The sequence below is a fragment of the Penicillium hordei genome, assembly GCF_028827395.1.
Source record: "Penicillium hordei strain IBT 12815 chromosome Unknown utg000006l_segment0_segment0, whole genome shotgun sequence".
Classification (NCBI taxonomy): Eukaryota; Fungi; Ascomycota; class Eurotiomycetes; order Eurotiales; family Aspergillaceae; genus Penicillium; species Penicillium hordei.
Window position 1 is genome coordinate 274778 of NW_026623147.1, and position 25071 is coordinate 299848.

Below are 25071 nucleotides of genomic sequence, written 5' to 3' on the forward strand. Positions count from 1 at the left end.
TCTATGTATGACTGGGGAATTCGTCAGCCGCATCCCTTTGTGCTTCTAATATATTGCACTGTGCTAGACCTGATTTTGGTTCTTTATTTCTTTGTCCCATAAAGCTACCGATGAACTATATAAATGCCTGCATGGTACTCGTAGTATATAGTTATCTCCGTCATTGGCATATCAGTTAACCAGGCTTGACATCCATCCTTACTTACTATTCAACACTTGGATACTACGTATATAACTTCCTTTGTCTATATCTCTCGGCTAAAGGTATATCATCGTGTGTTCTCTTCTCATCGACTCCTCTTCCTGACACGCTGCTCTAGTTCGTGTCGTACTTTACCACCGTTTCGATACCGATTTCTCTTTTTGAATTTTCACCATGGTAGGGTTTCGAAGCGGCATCCGAAAGCGTTTCCGAAGCTTTGGCAGAGCCGTGAAGAACGTGTCACTTGCTTTTGTGTGTGGATGTCTAGGACTGTGTGTGCTAGTGCTATATGTTGCGGGGAGTATTTGTTACGTTGTCATTAGGGCTGGTGTGTTAGTACTATATTTTGTGGGAAGTGTTTGCTGCCGTGGTTGGGACTAGTTATTGAAATTGCGAGAAAGATCCATCACTCCTGCGCATAGGCATTTTAGTCGGTGGATAGACATATGATCTCTTGGTGGAGATACATAGTGAAGGCATTGATTGTATAAATCCTAGAAAGAACCAACGCCCGATGCTATGCACATATCATCATAAAGCAAAGTGCTCGAACGCCAGAACACCAAGCTTAAAAAAAGGGTGCGAGCGGGACTAGACGGATGGGTGACTAAAAGACGCAAGGAAGATAGATGTGCAGGCACCGCATGTGAACGAAAATAAATATCCCCACTCCAACAATTAAAACTCAAGTCAAGAACTTGGCTGTAGATTCCCCGTATAAACACCTTCGAAATCGAGATTCGCAAGCATGCCACTGACATGATCGATTTCACGGCTCAAGTCCTCAACGTTCATCGCTAGGCTGCTGACTTCATCGAATTTCCGCCGCCGATTGGCATCAGCAATCATTTCGGACACGAAGAACTTCTGTTCTTCCAGCACGATCAGGCGGTCTCGAAGAGACTTTTCTTCTGCTTCCAGAGCTGAGACGGCACTGCTGGTATCGCTGGCTAAGCTGCTATTGCTACCGTTGGCGGCAACGCTGTTGTACTTGATAGATGCAAGAGCAGACTCTGGTGGCCGGAGACCCGCCGAAGAGCCATTGACTGGAGTACTCGGGGAGATTGTCCGCGGGGAGCTTGTCCGGCTGGGTATTCTTTCTGACGCGGGGGTTGCATGCTTGAGGATCTTGGGGAGGGATTTCAGAGGTAACATATGGAGGTGAAGGAAGTTGCTGGCTTGTTGATATATAGCCTTCTGCAGCTTTTGTTGTGTGGGGGACTGGGTCGGCATGTCACGGATACGTCGAGCTGCAACATCATACTGTGCAAAAGAATCAATCAGTCGCTTGCGCACCTTGGATGCATCTGCAATTTGGGCGGATGACGGAGGTCGCCTCGGATCCCTGGTACAATGCCATTAGTAACTGACCATAACACCGGGAACGAAAAACATACTGTAAGGCTGTCAAAAGCTTTTGGAATCTAGGTAGATGAAGGCGGATGCCTCTCTCAAACTGGGTCAAGTTTTCATAAGCCTTGATCTCCGGCGGTTTTCGCGTCATGTCTGCCTTAAAGTCGCGTCGATCAAACAGCGTCGCTTTGCATTCCTTGCACAGCCTCACATCAATGTTGACAAGGTTATCACCATTGGTTTTCTCGGAGGTTGCTGTCGAGCCTATTAGATATTAAACCAAAGTCACGAAGGAAGGTCGTCTCGGAACTCACCAGGAGAGATGCTCAGCCCAACCTCATTAGAGCACTCGGTACTAGGATCGCCGCAGACGACTCGTCCGCAAGTTCTGCAATGGTGCCTGCGAAATGTATAACCCGAAAAATCCTGTTGGCAAAATGGACATCGTGAAACACTGGCATCATCTTGCCAGCTGACAATCGTTTGCTCTATTTCTTTCCGTTGGTCATTCTGCCACGCAAGAGACCAAAGTTTGGTTGCACTAGGGTGTATTTGTTCCGGTGGTAGACTAGCCAACATCTGAGTGAGACGGGTAAGTCGTTTCTCGAGTCGGGAAATCTCTAAAAATTCCTTATCGACAGTCTGTTTTCTTATTGACTTGAATGCATCCATTTGATTCCTCACGGTTCCTGTTGCTTGTTTAGCTGGGTTCACAACTGTAAATCCGATATTCTCACCATTATGATCGTTGTACCCCTCTCTTGACTTGTAGCAGGTTTCGCATACTCGAGCCCATATTCCTCGCACCGGTTCGTGATGTGCCGCTCGCGAGAGCTTCATTTGGTACATCGTGTGTTCTTCGCAAAACAGTTTCCCGCAACTCCGACAGTTCACACAGCCGTTGGTGGCATTCAATCGTTTCCCACAAGATGGTTCCAGACACTCGTCGTACATACAACTTGTTTGCCAGTGGTCTTTTGTTATGAGATCCTCGGGGTCTAGTAGCTTCGGAGGTTCGGGCATGCCTGCATGGTGTGCTAGTGGGCGGCTGGGGAGAGGCGCGCCCTGGTTCTCGTTTGATTCAAACACATCCAGGCCTTTCAACTTCTGGTTTAGGACTGCTAATGGCTGGAACTTCCTTGCCTTTTCCATTTGGACCTTGAACCAGTCTTTGACTTCATCCTGGTGGCTATCTTCCAGGTTCTGATGGATGTCGTCGAGATGTCTGCGTCAAATCGTTAATTATACATTCAGGCGGGCATGAGCGGGTGACGATGGATCGGTACCTATTTAATTGCAGCAAAGTCATCTAGACGCGGTCAGTATCATCTCATTTGACCTTTAAGAAACAAACAGGGCGGAACAAGCATACCATCTGTTCGCTGCAGATCGGACAGGAGAGCTGAGCCCCCGGAGCAGCCGGGGTGGCAGATATAGAAGTGCCGCCATTCTCTATTGAAATGCGTGAAGTGAGATCCTGAGTTTCTGTCGAGAGCTGTGATGCGGCCTGTGAATTAAGGGAAACGCTGCTGGCGGTCGGCGAGAGCACCCGTGGCTTCGGCTGCGGGGACGGAGCTGATGTGAGCGCGCTTGGGTTGCCCAGAACACGACCTCCACCCAGCGTCCTCCGCGACATGATCACGGGGGCATGAGAAGCTGGAGTAGAAGCTGTTTCAGCACAACATCCGTTGGCTGTACAGAATAAAAGGTCCTTGGAGGTGACCGGAGGGAAGTGTCAGTTATGATGTGGAGTCAGCATGTGGCTCCAGGGGCCGCCTAAGGCATCTTTGCCAAGAGTTCACAATGAGACTATAGATTTCATAGATATTATAGATGATACTATTTTTATCGAGTTGATTTAGTTTATATATTAACTGGTTCGACATATAATCTATCCCCCTTTTAACACCCATTTCAAAGGCTAAGCTTATGTAGCATTATTGCCCAAGAGTATATACCTCGGTAGCACAACATACAACATACGATATACAAAAGAACATAGAGATGTTAAATATTTGCCCAATTTGTTTTATGTGCTGTCTGATTTGAATTGAAGTCATACCTTCGCCAACGATGAAACCAGACTAGTTGACCCAAGCAGAAACGACAGACTGAAACGAGACTGAAACGACAGACTGGAAACGACAGACTGGAAACGACAGACAAGAAACGCCAGACAAGAGAAACGCCAGACAAGAAATGATAGCTATATAGCTGCTACTAAAAGCACAGACAACAAATCAGGCACTTTTTGGTTTTTTGACGCTTTTCATCCTTTTTTTTCTTTTGCCTTTTCATCTGTTTTTGCGTCTTGGTGATTCATATAAAAGGTTCGTGGTCTCATGCCGATTATTTACAAGCCTGGGTCCAAACCCAACGCGCATCCAAATCATGAGCGCGTTTATCGCTCATAGTCACGGTGGTAGCTGGTACCAGTGTTTGGATTATCGTATTCCTTGTGGACGCGAGTAGATCCGTCATCAAAGCGGTCAACGTCGCGGTGTCGATAGGTGCCAGCGTTGTTAACGCGCTCACGGTGGTGTCGACGGCCAGTGGGGGTGCTGTAATCAAGATGCTGGTCGTAGGCACCGGTGGCAGGGTCGTATGATGTGGTGCCGCGGCCGGTGTCGGTATCGTAAGTCGTAGCAGTTGCATTTGAACCGTAGCCCACTGCGCCAGTGCCAAGGCTATAGTCTCTTGTACCGTATGTGTTGTAGCCTGTGGGGCTGTATGTTGAGCCTAGAGTATCATAGGTTGAGCCCGCAGGGTTGTAGGTTGATCCTGCCGTGTCGTAGGTATCGTAGGTCGTGGACCAGGTGTCTCCGTAGTTGGTCATCTTGACGATGTGTTCTCGTTCAATTAGTATTCTTTTGTGTATTCGTTGTTGTTTGGATTTTTTTTTGGGAAAGTAAAAAGCACAAGGTCAGTCTCATTCTTATATCCTTGTCGTGGCGTTGAATCTTAGGAGGATGATACTGGACTGACATCACTTGGGCGGGTATGGAGAATTCGCCAAGTGAGGCAATGAGGCTGAATGGGAAAAGAAGCTAAAGATATAAATCGCACAACTTTGGAAATAGCTCTGATTGATCTAATTGTTCTGGGGCATCGGTTCCAGACTGTTGCCTCAGAAGGCGGGATGATGTTGTATACTTCTATACCCCAGACTCGGCAGATGATTACATTGAACCCCACAAGTGCCAAATATTCAATAGTTTCTGTAGATTTCCAGAATAACACCATGGAATTAATTTGACTCGAGAGAGTTCTGTTTATTTCGTTTTACCAAAATAGGTGGATGGCTTGAATCGAGACCGCAGCCGGACCTTAGGATTAGCTCAAAACATCAGGTGGGGTTCGATATCCCCGAGGTCGTGCCTTGAATAGACATAATTGTTGGTGCGATTTGGATAATGTCGGAGCAAAGAGCAAGAACGCTACCTATACAGTCAATACTAGGAAAGAATAACAATTAGACACCATAGACACATCAGAGCGCTTCAATTATACTATGTTTTACAACCCTTAGGTTGGCTCTATGTTGATGTCGGCTCTCACCTAGCCAGTTACACCTAGCTATCCCGACCAAGAGGGGCCAATGAATCCGACAGGAATTCAGTGGCATTCATCAGGTCTGTGCTTCCATAGACAACTCTGCGGCGGTGTCCAGGTGCCGCACGCTGAGCTGGCGCACCCTCGGCGCCCGGTTGGCCGTTTGTTCGGCGAACCCATTCCTGCAAGTTGCCGTACTCATCCATGCTTCCACCACCAACTGTAAAGACAATAGCCTCACTGAAAGCTTGACGACGTTGTCCGAAACTGGCACCGGTGCCAGGGCCTGCGCTACCAATTCCACCAGGCATCTGCTGGTTCCGCGAGGCGGATGCTGGAGGCATGGCGCCACGGGCGTTGGCGCTCCTCGGGTCAAAGTAGAGGTAGTTTTCGGTCTTTGCAATAGCAGAGCTTGAAGCTGCAGCCGGATCCATGATCGACTCGGTGATCTTGGTCACAGTAAGATCCTTGTTCGCTGGTAGGAAATTCTTTACGCCTGAAATGAGCGAGTCGAAGTTGGCGCCTAAAGCGCCCGAGGTGATGCGATCCGTCAGACGATTTGAAAGTGAGGAGAACCCACGGAATAGATCGGAGGATTGTTGTTCTGGAGCGGCTGTTGTCATCATGGTCATACGGGTGATCTCGCGCACTTGGCGGACATAAGCAAGAGAGGAAATATCGGTCACGCCAGCTTGGGTCAGGGCCTCTTCGAACTGAGTCATCTCCGAACGGCTGAGCTCAGTTTCAGTGCTGAGGAACCAGATCACGAACAAGCGCAGCTTGTCCAATGGTTCACTTCCCTTAGAAGCGTCATTGATTAGCTCTAAGATCTGTGACTTTGATTGTTTGGTAATGGTCTCTTCCAGCTCGAAGAAGTTGTCCAACTGCCGATCCTTGATACCCTTGAGCAGTGCAGTGGCAATGTTCATGTGCATATCAAGAACTGCCTTGCGTTCCCGTAACTCGGGGAGAAGAGTGATGGCGGCCTTGAGATGTTGCGCGGAGGCGCTGGTATCATTCTGAAGATCTTCAATTGAAGAGGCTCCCGTCTTCTTTGTAATCTCATTCGCATCATCCTTGTACCGTGTAAGCTCAGCATCAATATCCTCAGCCACTTGGGGGAAGGGTGCCCCGGCGTTGCGTTGCCAGAAGAAATCGGTACTGTTCAAGTCATAGGACTTTTTGGAGCCTTTAGCCGAGTCCGCATCGCCTGCACCTGCATCCACAGTGATTCGATTCAAACGCATTTCAAGAACATCCTGGACCAGGGATTGATATGTCCACGAGTGGGAGAGCATTGGGACCAGATCAACGTTTCGGTCCATGATGATTAGTACCGGCCGTGCGGATGGCACTCCCGGCAAAGCGTTCTGATTGCCCGAGAAGAGGTTGTCTTTGGAATTGAGGATGTGGTCCCGCAGTTTCCGGTCCAGTTTTGTTGCTATCAATTCCGCCGCACCACCCTTGGGGCACCGTATGATTGGAATAGCACCTGTCCAGCCAGTCAAATCTTCGTTCAGTGATCCAAGGTAGGATATAATACTTACCCATCGTCACGCTCACACTGAACAAGCCGCTAACCACATTATCAACGATCCCATCCAGGTCTTCATCAGTCGTTTTTGGGCTGTTGATCTTGTAGTATGCATCGTTTCCAAGCCCTAAACTGAAGAGGTCTGGCTCTGCCACAACAAAGTTGAGATATTGATCGAAAACCTGCGCAATATGCTCAGATGCGCCAGAAGTAGCTATTTGAGAAGCGAAGTCCTCGAGCAGTGGCCGCGGGACGGAGGATAGGAAGTTCACATAGGCTGGGGAGTAGAGCCCGTGGGAAAGGTCACGAGTGATCGCTTGGATATTGTCAGGGGTTGGTTCCACAAAATATACAACTGGGACATCTGGGATAGGGTATCTTTGCGAATGGAGGTTTCTAGGAGTGAGTCTTCGTTAGTGATGGGGTCAATTTAGGGGGGGTGGCGTGGGGAGGGGAGGCGGCAACCGTACAGATGAATAGTTATGCCCCATGCCCGGAGGTCATTTACCCTCAGGACACTGCTGATAACATCCCGGCCCATTTTATCGAACACTAAGACTTTCCAGATCGGGTCACCATCTTCATTCAAGATCGGAGTGGAGTGCGAGATAAGACCGCCGGACCCGGACTGATCGATAGTGTTGTCTTCAACAGGTTGTGGATCATGATTCAAGTTCAATAGCTTTTGAATTGATGCTAAAAGTCGGGGATTAGTAAAGACTAATTCATCACAAGAATCTAGCTTGTGTCACTTACCAACCTGTCGGTCCCGGAGGGACATGGACTGCGCCATGGCAATAGCTGGCAGCGCCGTGTGAGATTGGAGAAATGCTCGGATTCAACCAAAGCTTGACAATGTATGGAGCTGCGCAGGAAGACAGCTGAAATATGCGCGCAACTCTTAGAAGAATGATGAGATTGTACCTTGCACTGTTGACATCGGGGATCTTGCTATCGCTCCACCTGGCATGGATCCCGCTGAGCTGCGCTGACATAAATGTTGCAAACGCTCCAAACACGAAGGATCACATGGAGTTGGTTCTGCCATGTAACACAGGGGCTGTAATTTACATAGCGGTGGGCCAATGGAGGTTCTCCAATACTATAATTACGGTCAATTGTGGTATGCCATCGTATCATCGGTTAACCGCCTTGCCAGCAGCTTTTGTCCCTTTTACTCTCTTCTTCAACCCAAGTCATCCACTCTAACCATCCCTCAACACCTTTCCCCAATCCCTTCTTTTTTTTCCGTAAAGCGAATGGCTGTGACGATAGAGTGGCCCTTCGTATGAGAGCTTTCTCCTTCTGTGATTCCGCAAGGACTTTCTTTTGGGACAAAACTTAAGAACGAGAAAGGAGAGCGAAAAGCCTAGGGACAACAGGAACAGCCCAAGAAGAGAGAAAGGAGATACAAAGTCAAGGACACAAGGAGAGAGGCATCGGAGTTGAAAAAGCTGGGCCATCTTAATACTTCTACGTTGTATTCGCAACTGCGGAGCCTTCGTCATTAAGCTGCAAGGCCAAAGGGTAACGCCGTCACTCGCAGTACTGGGGAAACAGGGTTGATGCCTGAGGCATACCACTTTAATCCTGAGTCAAAGCTAAAAGCAGTCTGTGTTTTCCCTCATAAGGTACGACAGTACTCATACTGCAACTCTTCAAGTCCATTCTAGGCGTATCAAACATGTGAATTGTCTAATCCTTATCAATTCTTCAGACCAGCAGCTCTACAGGCCCCTGTTCTGCCGTGTCGTGAGACGGCCATCCAATCATCTCACGTTCTCACCGGAAAAAATATTTACCCTGCCGAACCTCAGACCCACTTCCTTCTCCCAAAAATAAAAGGCGGTGAGCACAAAATAAACTCCAGGCTTGTTCAGGCAGGTGTATGCACGTGATTACGTGAGGTTTCATAGTAGCTTAGAGAAGCTTCGACTGAGGCTCATATCATGGAGCAATCAGCTCAGAACCCTATGCAGGGGTTACCTCATGGGAATTCCTCACTACCTGCAGATTACTGGAGCACGCTTGATCCCGCCTATCCTGATCCCGAGCATCAGCTTCAGCAATCATCTCAACCCCAACACCAATCTCAACAGCAACACGATTCCGCATCGCAACCAACACCTCTTGGCATCGGATGGGACCATCCTGTTTTTCAACAGCAACAGAGAGAGCTAGCCCCACGACCGGAACCTAACCATGGCATCTACTCGTCAGTGCATCAGCCTTGGCAGCAAACAAATCCTCTGCAACAGCCACCGCAACGAGGGTATGGAGCTTCGCCCCAGTATCAGATACATCCACAAACTGCTCAATTCCAGCAAGGGCAGATGTCCTTTGACTCTCGTCCCTTGAGTGCCTCCGAATCTTCGGCATTTCCGTCATTTTCATACCAGCCAAATTACTTCCATCCACAACACCCACACATCTCAGTGCCAGACACTTTCCCCGAAGGACCTACGCAGCAGAGGATACAGCCACGACCACAGCAACAGCAACAGCCATCAATTTCTTCATACCCTTTACCTCAAGGCTACTCCTCAGAGATGCTTGTAAGATGACATAAATGCCCTTTATGGTGACCATGGCTCTAACTCTAGGCAGCAAAACACAATTGATTTGACCAACGATTACCCTGATTCAGACCCGAATGTCACCATTAACCCTCAGTTCCTTAATTCTGCCCCGCAGGCATTCAATCAACAGCAGTCTTCGTTGGCAAACAACTTTCTTCAGGGAATTCCTGCAGACTTCCAACGACAAGGGAGTGAACAGTAAGTAATCACTTCAATTTGTGTTTGTTCAAAATGCATTGGCTGATTCTCTGAAGGGCCAGGCTATTCAATTACTACCAGCATGATCTTTCAGTTCAGTCGCAAATGACACCAACAGACAACCAGGTGCATCCCCCTAGAGGTATGTCCAGGCCAGTTGAAATCCATTGCATTAGAATTTAACACTGACTTTCCAAGGATTACCAGTACCGCAAGTTATAATCACCAATAAGAAGGAAGCTCATAACAAGCAGCAAACGAAGATGACTTCTGCACATGGCCAAATGAGAGCCGTGTCTAATTCAGAAAGCGAAAGTTCGGATGAATCCGATCTTGAGATTGAAGCACCGGACGAGCCGTCGCCTATCCCTCCGATCCGTCCAACCGAGCCCGAGGCTGCAGCTCAATTCGATACCCTCCAAGCTGTTTGGTCACCAAGGAACAAATGGCCTGGTCCTGAGAAGGTCAAGAATGCGCTTGTAGCCTACAAAGAACTTGTCAAATCATTGAGAGATGCATGGAAGGAACAAGTTCAGGCGATGAAACTAGCAGAAAACCAAGACGATAACCAAAAAGCAACAAAGCTTAAAGAAAGGGTCATCTTGCAACGTCGGACTATGGACAAAATTGCGACCACAACACTGGAAATGGGTCATCCCAATATTGTTGACAAGTATGTATCCCTCTCCCCTCCCAACTCCTATATCTCACCCCGCCCCTACCCCCACTATCTGGCTATGATAGCCACACAAATCCTCAAGCTATTTGAGAGCATCTATAAATATTTCTGGAAGCATTGGATATGACAGCACTGTCACGGGCTAGAATAAAGGGCCATCGCTCCATTCACCGGTGGCAAGGCTTGATTATACATGCGTGTCCTGGACACATATATAAGAATACTAGATGGAGCAAAAAGGTCCCAATCATATTGAGTTCCAGATATGCCCCTAGGAGGCCATCTGTGAACCTCGTTGAAGTGGAATCGCTGCTATCTAGAAATTGGCTTGAACTTGCAGCTTTGTGTGGCAAAAACTTGAAACATTGACATAATTGAGCTCAAATGACTGATTGTTAATTTCATGTAGGCTGGGAGAGCACCCTATGGTCGTGGCAGCTCTATATTCCTTCTTGGTCGACCGTTTCCAGGCAGCAGACTTTGCTGGGACTCTGACTATTAATCTGCTTGAGGTAAGTTTGACGTTTATCTTTGTGTCGAATAAATTGACTAACGTGGAATAAGCTCTTCTCCCGTTTCTCAACTTTGACAGAAGACATGCTGCAAAAGACCAATCTTTCCAAGTTGCTGCCCAAGTTCCTCAAAAAGGGTGGCCAGCAGGTTAAGGACCTCACACAAAAGATCCTGGACAATGCTGCGGCCTCTACGAAGCGTAAACAGGAGAGTGAAAAGCCTACTAAAGAAGAGCATCCAAAGGGCCTTTTAGCGGATCAGCCTAAGGGAGATGCTGGAGCGAAGCGCCCCCGCGAAGCGGATAACAATCTGCAACCTGGCGCAAAACGAATGGCAGTTGCCAACACCTTGAAGGAGGCAAATAAACTTGCACCAGGCAATGGGCTGGCCAAGGGAGCACAAAGTAGTAAACCAACCGGCGCTGCAGTGCTGCGCCCTAAACCCAATATCGTCGCCCCCAAACCAACAAGTCTCTTTGGCACTTTAAGCTCAGCGTCGAAGAGACCCGGGACCACAAATGCGGATAGGGCTGCTGCCGCGGCTGCAGCAAAGCCAAAGTATGTACCCATGAGAAGAGTGGTTCCGAGACTCACCTGTGTTAACCCTTCAAATAGTGCTGCTCCCGAAAAGGAAAAGACACCAGCCCCGAAACCAGCTTTCTCTTTTGGTGACATTATGGCCGACTTGAGCAAGCCAAAGCAAGCACCAACCCCCAAGCCTGCCGAAGACCAGCCTCCGGAGACTGAAGCTGAGCGCACAAAGAGGTTGCATAAAGAAGAGCGCCGTAAACTTCGGGTGACGTGGAAGCCAGATGATGCTCTTACTGAAGTTCGACTATTCACCCACGATCCCGATGAAGAATTAGGTCCCAGCGACGGATCCTTGCGTTCACGGGGAGATGTCAAAGGTGAAGGTAGTGTTCTTAAGCTTCACAAAGATTTGGACGAACTGGAAGAAGAGGACCTCGGTGGTATTCGCGAGACCGTATTCCAAGATGGTTATACTCTTTCAAGTAGGTTATTCCTCCAAATATACCTCGAATTATTACTGACCATCATAGTGGTCGATTTCGATTTCGAGGAATCAAAAGACGGCAGTTTCGTCAAACGCGGCGGCCCCCAGCTGCCAACAAGTCCCGAGAGAGAAGCTCAGGAGCATCGGGAATCTACTACCCTCATGGTATTCTATACTTCTCCTGCCGACATGCCTGACACACCCAAGGAGCCACCGACTCCTGACCCCGACGAGATTGTTACCGAGATATTGCCTTTCGGAGATTTGCCCGACATGGTCAAGGTATGCTATACTTCGAAGAGTAGTATAATTCAATACTAACAAACGCACTACAGGCCCGCCAGGAACGTTACTACTCCTATATGAACCCCAAGCCTGCGGCTCCCCAACAAACTCAGCAACCGCAGCAATCTACTCCCGGGGACAGTGGATTTGACATTTCCAATTTGCTCAAGATCATTCAGGGTGTGCCCGGACAGGCGCAGCCAATCCCGCCGCCGCAGGCAACCCAACCCGGAGTCATGCCGGATCTCGAGAGGACTATCAACATGTTCCGTCAGCAACAACCTCAATCCCAGGTCCCCCCGGCTCCACCGGTGCCCACTCCTCAGCCTCAAGGCCTTGACTTTAATGCGATCTTGAATGTCATGAAACAAATGCAGGCGCCACCTGCATACTCCCAGCCTCAGCAATCACAATCAGCAATGGCACCCAACCTCGGCGCCATGTTCGCCCAATTCGGTGGGCAGAATCAACAACCTGGTGCTCCCCCATTCCAACCGCACGGCTATGACTATGAAGACCCAGAGCGCAAGCGAGGCCGCGAAGGTTATTATGACGACCAATCTAACTCCGAATCGTGGAGCCGCTCGAAGCGGACCAGAGTTGGCACCAACGAGGCTAAGCCTGTAAGTAGCGTGCGAATTCAGCATATTATGATGAACCATTGGCTAACTCCTTTGAAACAGTATAAGGTGGGACTCGTTGCATGCAGATTCTGGGCTGAGGGCAAATGTCGCAAAGGCGACAATTGCACTTTCCGCCACGATCCTCTCTAAATCAACACCATGTCTCGCCACATGCTTCCTTTTCGACAGATACCCTTGTACTGCTGTTTTCTACATTGGTACAATCTTTCTTTCTCCCATCTATGCATTACTACGTTAGTATATGGGGGGGTTTTTTTTTCTTTATCTTGTACTGGGTCATGGACATGCATTTTACGACTAGAACTCTAGTTGGCGTTCATCGGACGGTTGTGTTTCATGGTCTGGGAGGTCGGCACATCGATTCGCCCTTTTCAAAATCCTTTGCATGCCCCCAGGTTCAGGCGTTTTCCTTTACTTTCCACTTGTCTCGCCTTTGTTTATCGCTTCGCAGATGCATTTAGCGAAGGGCCCCCATATCTGGGGGCTGGTATTATGGCGCATGGATTGAGGGCGATGACAAAAATGTACAATTAGGATATCATTATTATTATTTTTTTCACAGCCAAGAATATTTTCAGCGCAATGGTCTCTTCCATTCTTGTTCATCTCTTAGTGGCGGAAGCGTTGGACCAATGATAGAGGTCCCCGATTCTCATAGAACTCCCGCTTACGGAACGGAAAACATTGGAAAACATATACAACATATATCGTACAAGCATGGATTCATCTCAGTCCCTACGAGATGCCTGTGCTAATCGAGATTCTCTATTTGCCCTTTCGGATGAGGACCTGATTCACCTCGTGTACAAGGAGTTTCCGGAAGAAATTGACCGTCTGCGACGGGCATACTCCATCCGAGATGGTCCCTGGACTCCTCCTAGCACTCCATCTCCATCCTACATTTTATACAATGAAGACTACGATGAAGTGAATCGCACACTTGTAGGGTTCCTAGCACTCCGCTGGATTCATACGGGTCAATACAAGACCTTCATCAGTTCACAGGCATCCGCATCTCAGCTAACAGGAGCCTCATTTGACTGGATCCACGGATTCTACACGCACCTCATCACAGATGCGAACACACTCTTTACCTTAATCACCTCAATAATCATCAACGACCTAGGCAAAGACCCACAGCTAGCATCTGACTGCTGCGCAAAGACAGGTGTGGACATCTCAACTCTCAACCACGACGCCATTCTCCTTGCGGCCTGTAACGCCGGCCTAGTCCCATCGGTGGACAAACTCCCAGACCAAGATAGGGAAGATGTTCTCCGGGCGATCAAGCTAGGCGCGACCTTCAACTTTGGCCAACTGGCCCAGGCAGAAAACGCCCCGGCCTGTCTGTCAGGTCTACCCCGCATGAAGGGCCACGACCGCAGCTTCCAACTCCGCTTCATGGAACAACTGCTCGATATCGCCGGTGCTGCGGGGCACATGGACTGGACGTGCGCGAAGAAACTCATCCAGCCTATCTTTGACTCCTATCGCAATGTCTACGATGTATGCGAGGATGTCATTTCGGGCACTCGGACCGTCCGCGGTGGGTATGACTTGATATTGATTCGACGTGCGGCGTTCCTGCGTGACAAGGACGTGCGGAGATTCCAAATGGAGGAGAATCCAGGGGACCGGGCGTTGATGCGGTTGTTCTGTATGGGCAATGTGACTACGCAGGAAAAGGCGCTTTTGTATGAGGATGCGTGGCGCGCGTTGGAGGACCCGGTTAGGGAGACATTGGCAAATGCTCTCAATCTAGATGGTCGGAGGGGCGATCCTGCTGTTCAACCGACGTATATTCCCGCTCTACTTGGCCGTATACGTGATTTCAATGCGTTGGTGTGTACCCTGCATTACCTTGCTCAGGTCATGAGTGCGACCGACATTGGAGACCCTTCGGCGGTGGTTATCGAGCGGAGTGTGTATTCGACTTTGAAGCAGTTCGTTGAGAGTGAGGAGTTTCAGGAAGATCCGACTATCTTGGAGAGGGTCGATGTGCCTGATGGCGTGGTTGCTTTGACCACGGCCTCGGTTTGATGTGTGTTATGTGTTACATATCACTTGTCGACAATTTAACAATTTGATGAAATTCTACTATTTGCCTGATGTTCTCTACTATTAATCCTTGTCGGCAAAAAGAAAGGTCCTGCCCGGGATCGAACCGGGATTGCTGGTATCAGAAACCAGAGTGATGAACCATTACACTACAGAACCGATTTTTCCTTGCCGCGTTTCATCTTGTGTGGCTTTTGTAGAACAAGTATATGAGATCATAAAGGATTACGGTACTGCCTGCGTAGTAAAGACGACCTGGATCTTGTTGACAATAAGGATGCCATTACAAAATGACTATATTGATATCGATTGTAAATGAGATTGTTGGGTAGTGGTCAACCTGGCAGCTTATCTTGAGGTATTTATGGTCTTCTATAAACAACCGACAAGGCTGTGCCTACTTATAGAATTCACTATATGAAGTCAAAAAGGATTGAATAACGTCTTGTCCCATGGCTCAAGATACCCGGTTGATCCGACGGCCAAGAGGGTTTCAAATTGAGACAGTGACTATGCATAACTACAGTATGGATGAATGGATGGATGGATGACTCCATTTACCCTGACTCAATGAGTTGATTTGACCACTAGACAAAAATGAATCCGCTCCCCATCTAGTGGGGTAGTGGTTAATAGCGCAAACCATAGGTCAATCGGATACCGGAGCTTTGAGGGGCGGAAATCAACTTCTGACTCTAATTGGAGTTCATATTTTGGCCCCCAACCTACTATGTGGGTGTGGATCTAGCGCTGCTCGCACTAGACTTTACAACAAATACGCCCAGAATCACTAGAGGAGCTATCAGGTGTGTTTCGTGTATTAATATCAAAATACAAAGAGGCCTTTTATCTTTTATAGATAAATCCTTATTACTAGTTATTACTAGATAAATATTAGTATATGAAATACAATGTAATTAAAACCCTAGTAGTAATTATTAGTAATAAGAAATATGTCGAATAAATGATAGTTATTTAAAAGCTAATATTATAAATATTAGAAGTACTAGGTTATAATAATAACGTATAATTTGTGAAATAAAACATGCACTGTCTCAGAGACAGACGGAATAGAACTAGGACCCTGAGAGGGTTCATAGATGTCGGTTGACCACACTACCGGGGAATACTCCACATGTCATTGTCCGTTTGCCAGCTGTCTCTGGTGGAGGAAGATAGTCTCTTCATAAGTGCTTAGAAAGCCATATGTAGATCCAAGATCCCTCATATATAAAAGGGGCTGTCCGAGGAGGCGCCTCAGACCTTTCGGTGTATGATACGTATCACTTATGGAATGGGCTTCTACCCACGGAACTTTGAGTTCCCCTATCAATCTCAACTCGTCGTTGCCGTGGATAGGTTGGGACAGGCCAATGACGTCCGGGATATTTTCATAGATGATCCCGGAGCACTTAAAGTCCCCGAAAGATAGGTTTATTCCCTGGGCCTCCAAGGCCGCTCTCAGTACTTGCCCTATGGTTTATTGGAAGTGGCCTTGGAGACCATGGTCGTCCCCAAGAGAAACAATATATGGCTCCGTCTGGTGCGGGCCGGGGCTGACAGGACCTGTAGTACTGCGGCTGAAGGCCTGGGCATTATACGCTGCCTCGACCTGGTTCTGAAATCTGGGCCACGGGCCTAAGCTTCCGATATATTTGAGCTTGTGGAGCGCGGAGGAGAAGGTTTAGAGGACCCCTGGTTCAATGGGGTAGGGGGAATTGTAGGATCTGCTTCGTACGGATACGTGTTGTGGCCATTTCTTCTAGCTGTGCATATCAAGCTGGAGTTAGTACGAGTTGCCTACTATTGCGTATGAAAATATTGACACGTAATCTGCTCATGTTGGGTCATGACTTACTCAATTAGCCTCGATGGCATAGAGGGTTTGACGTGGGGGGAATGGTACAGAGGGTAGGGAGAATCTGTCAACAACGCTTAAGTTTAGTATAAGATGTTGTTCTTATAATGAGCTGGTCTGGAATGTGAATTACCTTTCAACTGCTGGCAAAGGAAACCTGTGAGAACTCGGAGTTGAGGTCGGGTCACAGGGAAAGGGAAGGGAAGGGAAAGAGAAAGGGGAAGGAAGTATAGTGTACTGTAGAAAATATTTTATTGAAGTGTAGTCACTATTTAACGAAATCCGTGTTAGAGCTATCAACACTACACCGACTGACCACCCCGATCTTGCTCTTCGGTTGAGCACTCTCGCGAATACTCTCTCATTCCGTTATGAGCAAACTGGGAACTTTGATGATTTGAAGAAAGCATTCCGCCTTGCCCAAGAAACAATCGACATTACCCCCAAAGACCACTCTGATTTAGCTATGCAATAAGGGAACTATCTCCCAACCCGATATGATCAAACAGGACACTTGAATGACTTACAGCACACAGATCGTTTTCTTAAAAGAGCCGCCTATAATAAGTCCCCACAAGACTAAAATGACCCGGATGTAGCCCTCATTTCCATTAATCTAGCTAGCTACTTCTAAACTCGGTATGACCGAACTGGAGATCTAGATGATTTGCAAGAAGTACTCCGGCCAGCGAAAACATCTGTTGATACTCTCCCAGATGACCATCCCTGACTTAGAAACCTACCCTGATTTAGTAAATCGGTTACCGAACCTAGCTAGTAACCTATCAACCCGATTTGGTCGATCTGGAACCTCGGATTTAGATGATATATAGTAGGAAATTTAGCTTACCTAAGGAACCATTGGTATTACACTAGAAGGCCATACCGATTTACCACATTGGTTGAAAGATCTAGCAAGGAAGCACACTGATTTATTTTGTTGACAAGGTAGAGCCTGTCTAGGCGTCAAGAAAAAGCTTTCGTGTATGCCGGGATGTAAATGCTTTGTAAGAACAGCGATTCGACCGCAAACTGTGGCTGCATCAAATAAATGGGAGATTAGTGTGATCCGGCGGCTTTGGTTTCTATTTTGCATTCTCCTTCGAAAAATGCCTGAATGAGGTCACTTTGATAAAAGAATACATAGCGTCAGATTTGCTTACTCTTAATGTATTGGTATTGAGAGTAACTACTATGCGGTCGGCCCGATAATGCGGACAAACTCAGTTAACAAATTGGAAATCTTGGACTGTCATTCGATATCAATGAAATACCCGAAAGAAAAAATCAATGATATCAACTTCGATTCCTGTAATTGCGGCAAATATTCGATTCATTGTCGCAGCGCATTTGAGCCAGGGAAACGGACATCCATTATGATTACCAGGCCCACTTGGTAGGGTCTTTCTCCCAACCGGACTTTCTGGGTGGCCTAGTTAAACGCCAGAGGACAAAGGTCATGTCGGAAAATGTTTCGCCGGGATTGAAGCGGTCGGGGTCTCGGAAACCTGCAATGTGCCTAAAGATAGTTAGCATATTATGTTTTGTAATAGGTGTATATCGTATATCACATACATATCCCCGGTTGACTCGTCGTAGATAATCTTCTGCAAAAGAGGGAGCCCTGGCTGCCATCCATGATGCTTCAACTCTCTTAGGTTTGTCAGTTTCACTCTTAACACGCTAAAGGGGATTCTATAAATATACTCCCAGATATGGCGGAACTTCGTGCGGACGGCCTCGCGTAACCGCGCCGATTCCGGCCTCCAGAACTGATCCGTATCAAGTGGCTTCCCGCCGGCCATTTCCCACACAATATGTGTTATATAGCCGTCTGGAACCACGCCGTCCTTGCCTTGCTTTCCTTCTTTATAGGCAAGGAGAGCTGGGACCACAGTACAGTGTTGTTTACTGAGATCCTTTAAAGCTTGTAGCTCTAAATGCTCACGGGGTGGAGCTGCCTGTTGTTGTCGAAGCTGGGGGAGCTGGGACTCTGTTCCGGGGTTGGGGATCTGAAAGTAAATTCTCATGAATGCCTTCTTGCTACTATCTATAGCACTGTAGCAGAGATACTTGGACACGGCGAAGGAAGGTCCACCACCCATCTCAAGCTCACGGTTGGTCATTCTTTGGAAATCCTCGGTAAGCTTCTCCTCGAGAACCCACTTCTGAGGCGAGGGAGTGGTGAAGGTCACTTGTGTGCCTAAGCAAAGATCTGAATATCCCATGATAGACATGTTGGTGTGGAGACTTGATGACAAGAGTGCAAAAAGGAAGAGGAAAAACTGATCAAAGATTAAAGTTTATGAGTAGAGTGAAGAAAAAGAAAATGAGAAGGTGAAGGCGTAACAATGACTTTGTTGAGTTCTCAGTCTCGTGGATCAGGCACCAGAAATTTCATTCATTCCAACCTTGGAAGTTTGTGTCAATATCATATTGTTGTTTGATCATTTTCCTGCAGACTGAGTGCTTTGTTTATCAGATTCAGGATATCAATACCCTGCTCTTCATATATTGAATGGATAATAATTCCTCTTCCTCTCGTACCCCGATCTCTACCTAGGTTTAGCAGAGGCTATAACAATTATCCCTCTTCCGGGGCTTGCACCACCACATTCTTACAACCTTATGTACCCGGTAGCGCTGGTAGGTTATTATCCCTCATTAACCCAAAGAGCGCTTAAGAGCCTCCTTACTAAACAAGAAGATACTGAGCTCTTTAGGGCAATGTTGCCGATCGGACTTCCATCAGCAGTTACGTCGTTTAAGTTGCCAATAGTTCCTGTTCAGCTTAGCTCCATCTTAGCTTCCCTCGGATTATAATTTTGACACATCTTGATAGACCCAGAGAGCCATAATATGAAGAATTACCGTAGTCTGTAACCAAAGAGTTGCGGTTTGCCATTTTAGTTAGAGTTGTCAACATTGGTCATATATACCATACATTGTTCCTACACCAGCTTTCTGTCAACTATCTTAAATCTAAACTCCGGCTAATCAGACATCTTTATTAACAACCCTACCCGGATATGTACTATAACTAATTACTATTTTTTTCAATCAACGATATCTCTTTATACTGAACTCTTAACGATAAATAACTGTAATCCCGGCTGTTCACAGCTGCTCCATTTTCCTGTTTACTAATTTTGGCGAACTTACTCGTGCTATCTACGTAATCCTGCAGGCTAACGGTCGAACCACCCGAAGACCTGCCGATCGAGGGTGCAAAAGGAGCATTATTAATGTTATTATCAGCTAGTGGTACCGTTTTCTCAGCCCTCGTGCGGCGGGACACGGACGAAGGCTGCTACATATCAGCGATTTTAGGGTTTGATTCGACCGCAGGATTAGTCATCCAGCGGTCGAATACTATCGTACAGCGGTCGAATACTAGCTCCATTACCAAGATTTATATACAAAACACGGCGGTCGAAATGTCTCGTTCTCTTGTTCGACCGTGTCAATCACAGGCTTCCTTACGTGATTTTTTGTCATCGGGGTGGCTTCAACATGTATCTCTGAGAGCTCAAGACTACAAGTTGCAATCTCCGTACCCTTTGATGGGCTGCTGTGGTGCAGAATATCCAACAACTTGAATGATGGCAGACGGTTCAGACCTTGAGGGCAGCAAAAAAGCCGAGCTGGACAGAAGCCAGCCCGGCTCGACTAGTGATGATCCCCAAGAGCAAAAAGACCTTGACGAGACCCCTCCCGACTATGCGACTGGCGTCCGACTTGTCCTCATCATGTTCACGATCTTCGTGAGCACCATCCTTGTCTCCCTGGAGATTGGAATCATCGCAACCGCAATCCCGGGCATCACCAACGATTTCCGCAAACTCAACGATGTGGGCTGGTATGGATGCGCGACGTTCATCCTCGCGGCCTCAGCCTCGCCACTGTGGGGAAAGCTGTTCAAGTACCTTAACGTGAAGTGGGTTTATCTCAGCGCGGTCGGTATCTTTTTGGTGGGCAGTATTGTGGCCGCAGCAGCTCCGAATAGCGTGTCCGTCATAATTGGACGTGCCATTCAAGGTTTGGGAGCCTCTGGTGTCCTCGGAGGCACCCTCATCGTCATCAACTACGTCGCCCCGCCGAGAAACCATCCGCTTCTCATCGGCACCTGGATGGCAAGCTTTATGGTGTCGACCATTCTGGGACCGGTAATTGGCGGCGCATTCACGAGCGGAGTTACCTGGAGATGGTGTTTCTGGATTAATCTGCCCGTTGGTGGGCCCATCATCGTGCTGTTACTGTTATTCCTACGCATCCCCAAGCACATCAAGAAGGTCCCAGCGACGTGGCAGGAGATCATCCTCGCCCTGGATCTCCCAGGCTTCTGCTTGCTACTCGTGTCTGTCCTCTGCTTGACGCTGGCATTGCAATGGGGTGGACAGACCAAAGCGTGGAATGATGGCTCGGTCATCGCAACCTTGGTCATGTGGATTGTCCTCAGCATTGGCTTCTTGGTTACTGAATGGTTCCAGGGCCACCGTGCCATGGTTCCCTTTAGCATTCTGAAGCTGCGCATGACATGGAGTAATGCCCTATTCTGCCTCATGTAAGTTCCTCCTCGCTATACATCTATCTCCCACCCATGACTAACCCACTCTAGCTCCTACGCCGCCCTCTACCAAGTCTTGTTCTACCTTCCCATCTACTTCCAATCCATCCACGGCCAATCAGCCATCATAAGCGGCGTGAACACCCTCCCGTTCCTCGCCTTCTTCGCCCTTGGAGCCGTCGTCAGCGGCGGCGTCATCGGAAAGACCCGCTACACACAACCCTACGAGCTCCTTGGTGCCCTCATCATGACCGCCGGCGTAGCTCTGATCTATATCCTAGACGTCGACTCCTCTAAAGCTATGTACGTCGGCGCCGAGGTGCTTTTTGGATTTGGCGTTGGGATCTGCAACCAGATCCCCATGACGGCCGTGCAGGGCTTCTCGAAGCTTGAAGACGTTTCCAGTGCGACTGGAATCATGGTTAGTAAGTATTTCCTCCCGCTCCCTACGCAATATAAGTAATGCGCATCCGAGCACCTATTCGGGTAACTACTCATGTATGCTTGTATATATGGGCACTAACACCGAACCCCACCAACCAGTGTGCCAAACCCTCAGCGGCGCCTACTTCGTCGCCATCGCGCAATCCCTCTTCGCCAATCGGATGCTCCAGACAGTTCTCTCCAGTGCAGCTCACCTCGATGCCACCCTGGTCCTGGGCACCGGTGCCTCCGAACTCCAGGACGTGTTCAGCGGGGATGATCTTAAGGAGGTGATCGCCGCGTATATGGTCGGTATCAAGGATGTGTTTGCTTTTTCGCTGGCGTGTGCGGCGTTTGCGGTCCTCCTGTCGCTGATTATTCCGTTTAAGAGGCTGCCAGATCATGGGAAGAAGGACAAGCCAGTGACAGAGGAGGCTGCAGAAGAGGAGAATAAGAAGGCGGAGGGAACTGTCGATGAGGAGAAGGAAAATCAATCTTAGAGGTTGGTTAGGTTAGCGCTGCTACCTTATAAGCGAGTGAGCTTCGGCGGGGTGGGGGGAAAAACCAACATGTTCATTTCTAAAATGAAAAGGCAGATTTAGGATATCTTATTACATTCATACATTGTTTAATATACTGGATTGTTTGGTCTTTGTTGATCGGTTGGTCGGAAGTGCATCCAACCGCCCCAAGCGCAGGCAGGGGTCAAACATCACCCCCAACATTCCTCATTAGGCTCTCGAAAAACGCCATATCCACCCCCTGAAACGCCCAGTCCTCACCGCCAGTAGCGAGTCCGGGATGCCCACCCTGCATTAGCGGGGATGGCGTTAGAGAAAGACCGGGGTCGGAGAACGAGCTCTGACATTGTTGCTGCTGTTGGTGCGCGAAAGGGGCGGTAAATTCATGGGGAGCAGCTGTGTCGGCGAAGGGGAAGGAGAGTGGGTTGGGAGTGTTGTTAGTAGAGAGGGAACCAGTGGAGAGCGGAGCACTGGGGTGTGTCAAGGAGGAGAGGCGGAGTTGGGCTTCGGAGCTGCTACTGCTGCTGGTTCCCGTCGTCGCAGCTTGCTGTTTCTCGCGTGCAATCCGGATAATTCCAAAATACGGAATATGCACCCGCACCACGCTCTCTTCCTCCGAGCCCATCTCATCCTGCCGCAAGATACCCTCACTCCTCGCCTCCCGCACACTCACCCGCCCATTTCCTTTCTCCAGGTCAATCGCTAACAACGCCTTTAGCAAATCTGCACTTTGCGCGCTCAATTCGTCCGAATTCAGGCGGTTGATCTCGCTCATGTGTTCCTGCATCTGCTCTATCATCCCGCGATCGCTCAAATACTGGTTCGCGAGTAAATTTTCCGCCCCGTCGCAATGGCCATCCAAGTGTGCGAGAAGGAGGGCCATGGCCGCCATGAGAGCGAGGAAGTCGACCGTGCGACAGCTGTAGGCGATGCGGTTAAAGCTACGGAGCGAGTTGTAGCGCGAGAGAACCTCCCGCGACGCGGTGACACACGTGATCCGCGAATACTCGTTTCTGTTCTCCGCGGACGAAGGGCGCAGCATGTACGGCAGATGCAGCTGGTTGAGAAGGTTGTAGTGACAGATCTGCAGGACCAGGCGGCGCATATTCCAGAACACAGCTTGCAGGTCGGTGGAGGCACTGTCAAGTTTGGGGGCTAGCCACCACTTGCTCGGGAGGCCGCCGGCGGCTTTCTGCAGCTCCAGGTCGATAGCGCGCGTGACGGTGAGGTCTCGGCTGCTAGGCTTCAACGCGTTCCGTTCGAGAATTCGGGACATGGCGACACAGTGCAGCTGCTCGAGACGGCCCATGGGGCAGTCGTTGGCGATGTGGGTCTCCAAGGCCATGCTATGGTCGATGCAGCCTTCGGGCAGACCGAGAAGGAGGCAGAGCTGGCGGTCAAGGATGATGATGCGGAGCCACATAATCCGTGTATCGTATTTCGTTGTAGGGTCGAGCGCCTGGTATAGGGTCTGGTTATCTGGTCGATGAAACCCCATTAACTGGGCGAGACTCATCGCTCTGCGGCCCGCGACCCAACTTCGTCGAAGGTTCCCAATGTTCACCTGGTATAAGCTCTCAAGCATGATGCACTCGAGGCTCTCGATGCTGCCGATCAGTGCCTCGTTTGTCGTGACGTGGTAGTTGGCAACATCTGCTAAGCGCTCCATGATGACGCGGGGTGGTTTCGACAGGCCTTTAATCTCCTTGTGAAGATCTGGAGGAAGATGCTGTAAGAAAAGGGCGAGCTGGAGCATGTATCTCGCGATTAAGACAGGATGCATATTTGGTTGCGGGGTCATCAGTAAACTCTCAGGCGTTTGGAGGCCGTTCTGGTAGAGGGTGGTGTATGGCGTCGTCAACAATTCGTGGGAGAGGATGGAAGAGTGGCGACTGGATTTGCAGATACTCTCGGTATCTGCGCGCGACGGGAGTAATTCATGTAGGAACTGAGACAGCCTCTCATATTTACGTTGTGAGGTATCATTCCTGGTGGTCGGGAGATATTGCTGGAAAGCCGTCAGTAACAATCATAGAATATTGGAAAGAAGAGCGGGAAGAGGCGGACCTCAGGAGATTTATGGTATAGTGAAGTCTCCATGATCGTTGACACGGGTGTGAGAATACGGTCTGTCCTTGCACTAGGTGTGGCAGGGCGAGTTCTGCCGTCAAAGGAAGTACCATCACCACTGGTGGTTCCAATACTCATGGGGATATTTTCGAGGTCCTCGGGAAATTCCTGGCTGATACAGGGGGAGCCGCGTCGTCGACAGCTGTTGCAGGAGGTACTCGCAATGCGCGGATCGAATCTACATTTCATCTTCCGGCGCTTGCATTCCCAGCAACTGTGGGTGCCTTTGCGCACCTTTCTCTGTTTGGGTTTCCCATAGGCGCCATGCGACGGTGCAACATGCGGAACAGACATGGTAGATGAGACGGAGATGGAGATGGGAATGTGTAACGTCGTGGAAGCGGTGGGAAAGGATAACTAACTAGATAACTAACTATGGACGTTGCGTGGTGAAGAGGGGATGAGATTACTCTGGCATTATATATCCCAATCACAGCCTGAGATAGTTAGCGCAACCGCCTTAAGTAACTAATAGAGAAAGAAGGTACTTTTGGCACAGGAGAGGGCTACGACTATTTGTCGAATACTAAGTCCGAATACATGGTAGAAACCAGGTAATATACCGGAAACATCATATGACATTGGGTACCAGGCATACCATACAAAAGTGCATATTACAGTTAGTCATCGAGGTCCGCACAGATTGTTGAAATAGTTAACGTTTCACTACCGAGTGGCCCACCCCAAAACACCATAGTAAATGCGATATTTTACAGCCTCATATAGCAACAACCACGTTATTATTTGATTTTATTATCACTCGATAGCTATTGATAAGGATTTCAAACACCATATATTAATTTTAAGAGAATCGAATAACTATATTATCACGGTATCAAAAATTACCTTACTAAAAGCTAGAATTAAATATAGCGCAATCATAAAGTCATAAATATTTTCTAAACTCCCTAGAGAAGCTTGATATCAACTAAAAAGTATTTAACTATAAGGAAAGCTCTAT

At 48.5% G+C, this 25071-nt stretch overlaps 8 protein-coding genes across 8 annotated transcripts; 3 read left to right on the forward strand and 5 right to left on the reverse strand.

The window, feature by feature from the left end:
- Positions 1 to 892: 892 nt before the first annotated feature.
- Positions 893 to 3191, reverse strand: N7537_010797 (uncharacterized protein; the record flags this gene model as incomplete). The annotated part of the gene is made up of 6 exons (XM_056901851.1): positions 893 to 1547; positions 1600 to 1819; positions 1870 to 2244; positions 2293 to 2780; positions 2842 to 2864; positions 2928 to 3191. The coding sequence occupies 6 exons, from the start codon at positions 3189 to 3191 to the stop codon at positions 893 to 895; spliced, it is 2025 nt and encodes a 674-aa protein (XP_056747138.1).
- A 765-nt stretch (positions 3192 to 3956) lies between these two features.
- On the reverse strand, positions 3957 to 4391 carry N7537_010798 (uncharacterized protein; the record flags this gene model as incomplete). Its single annotated transcript, XM_056901852.1, has 1 exon — positions 3957 to 4391. One exon carries the CDS (start codon positions 4389 to 4391, stop codon positions 3957 to 3959), a length of 435 nt encoding a protein of 144 aa, XP_056747139.1.
- Positions 4392 to 5127: 736 nt separating this feature from the next.
- Positions 5128 to 7434, reverse strand: sly1 (syntaxin-binding protein; the record flags this gene model as incomplete). Its single annotated transcript, XM_056901853.1, has 4 exons — positions 5128 to 6599; positions 6655 to 7037; positions 7112 to 7337; positions 7398 to 7434. The coding sequence occupies 4 exons, from the start codon at positions 7432 to 7434 to the stop codon at positions 5128 to 5130; spliced, it is 2118 nt and encodes a 705-aa protein (XP_056747140.1).
- A 1156-nt stretch (positions 7435 to 8590) lies between these two features.
- N7537_010800 (uncharacterized protein) lies at positions 8591 to 12682 on the forward strand (the record flags this gene model as incomplete). The annotated part of the gene is made up of 10 exons (XM_056901854.1): positions 8591 to 9196; positions 9249 to 9418; positions 9475 to 9560; positions 9617 to 10091; positions 10507 to 10609; positions 10662 to 11167; positions 11225 to 11622; positions 11671 to 11906; positions 11960 to 12532; positions 12593 to 12682. 10 exons carry the CDS (start codon positions 8591 to 8593, stop codon positions 12680 to 12682), a joined length of 3243 nt encoding a protein of 1080 aa, XP_056747141.1.
- A 588-nt stretch (positions 12683 to 13270) lies between these two features.
- N7537_010801 (uncharacterized protein) lies at positions 13271 to 14593 on the forward strand (the record flags this gene model as incomplete). The annotated part of the gene is made up of 1 exon (XM_056901855.1): positions 13271 to 14593. The coding sequence occupies one exon, from the start codon at positions 13271 to 13273 to the stop codon at positions 14591 to 14593; it is 1323 nt and encodes a 440-aa protein (XP_056747142.1).
- A 3256-nt stretch (positions 14594 to 17849) lies between these two features.
- N7537_010802 (uncharacterized protein) lies at positions 17850 to 18706 on the reverse strand (the record flags this gene model as incomplete). The annotated part of the gene is made up of 2 exons (XM_056901856.1): positions 17850 to 17988; positions 18045 to 18706. The coding sequence occupies 2 exons, from the start codon at positions 18704 to 18706 to the stop codon at positions 17850 to 17852; spliced, it is 801 nt and encodes a 266-aa protein (XP_056747143.1).
- A 1365-nt stretch (positions 18707 to 20071) lies between these two features.
- Positions 20072 to 21959, forward strand: N7537_010803 (MDR family MFS transporter; the record flags this gene model as incomplete). Its single annotated transcript, XM_056901857.1, has 3 exons — positions 20072 to 21033; positions 21088 to 21461; positions 21580 to 21959. The coding sequence occupies 3 exons, from the start codon at positions 20072 to 20074 to the stop codon at positions 21957 to 21959; spliced, it is 1716 nt and encodes a 571-aa protein (XP_056747144.1).
- Positions 21960 to 22164: 205 nt separating this feature from the next.
- N7537_010804 (uncharacterized protein) lies at positions 22165 to 24404 on the reverse strand (the record flags this gene model as incomplete). The annotated part of the gene is made up of 2 exons (XM_056901858.1): positions 22165 to 23988; positions 24048 to 24404. 2 exons carry the CDS (start codon positions 24402 to 24404, stop codon positions 22165 to 22167), a joined length of 2181 nt encoding a protein of 726 aa, XP_056747145.1.
- Between the last annotated feature and the right edge of the window lie 667 nt (positions 24405 to 25071).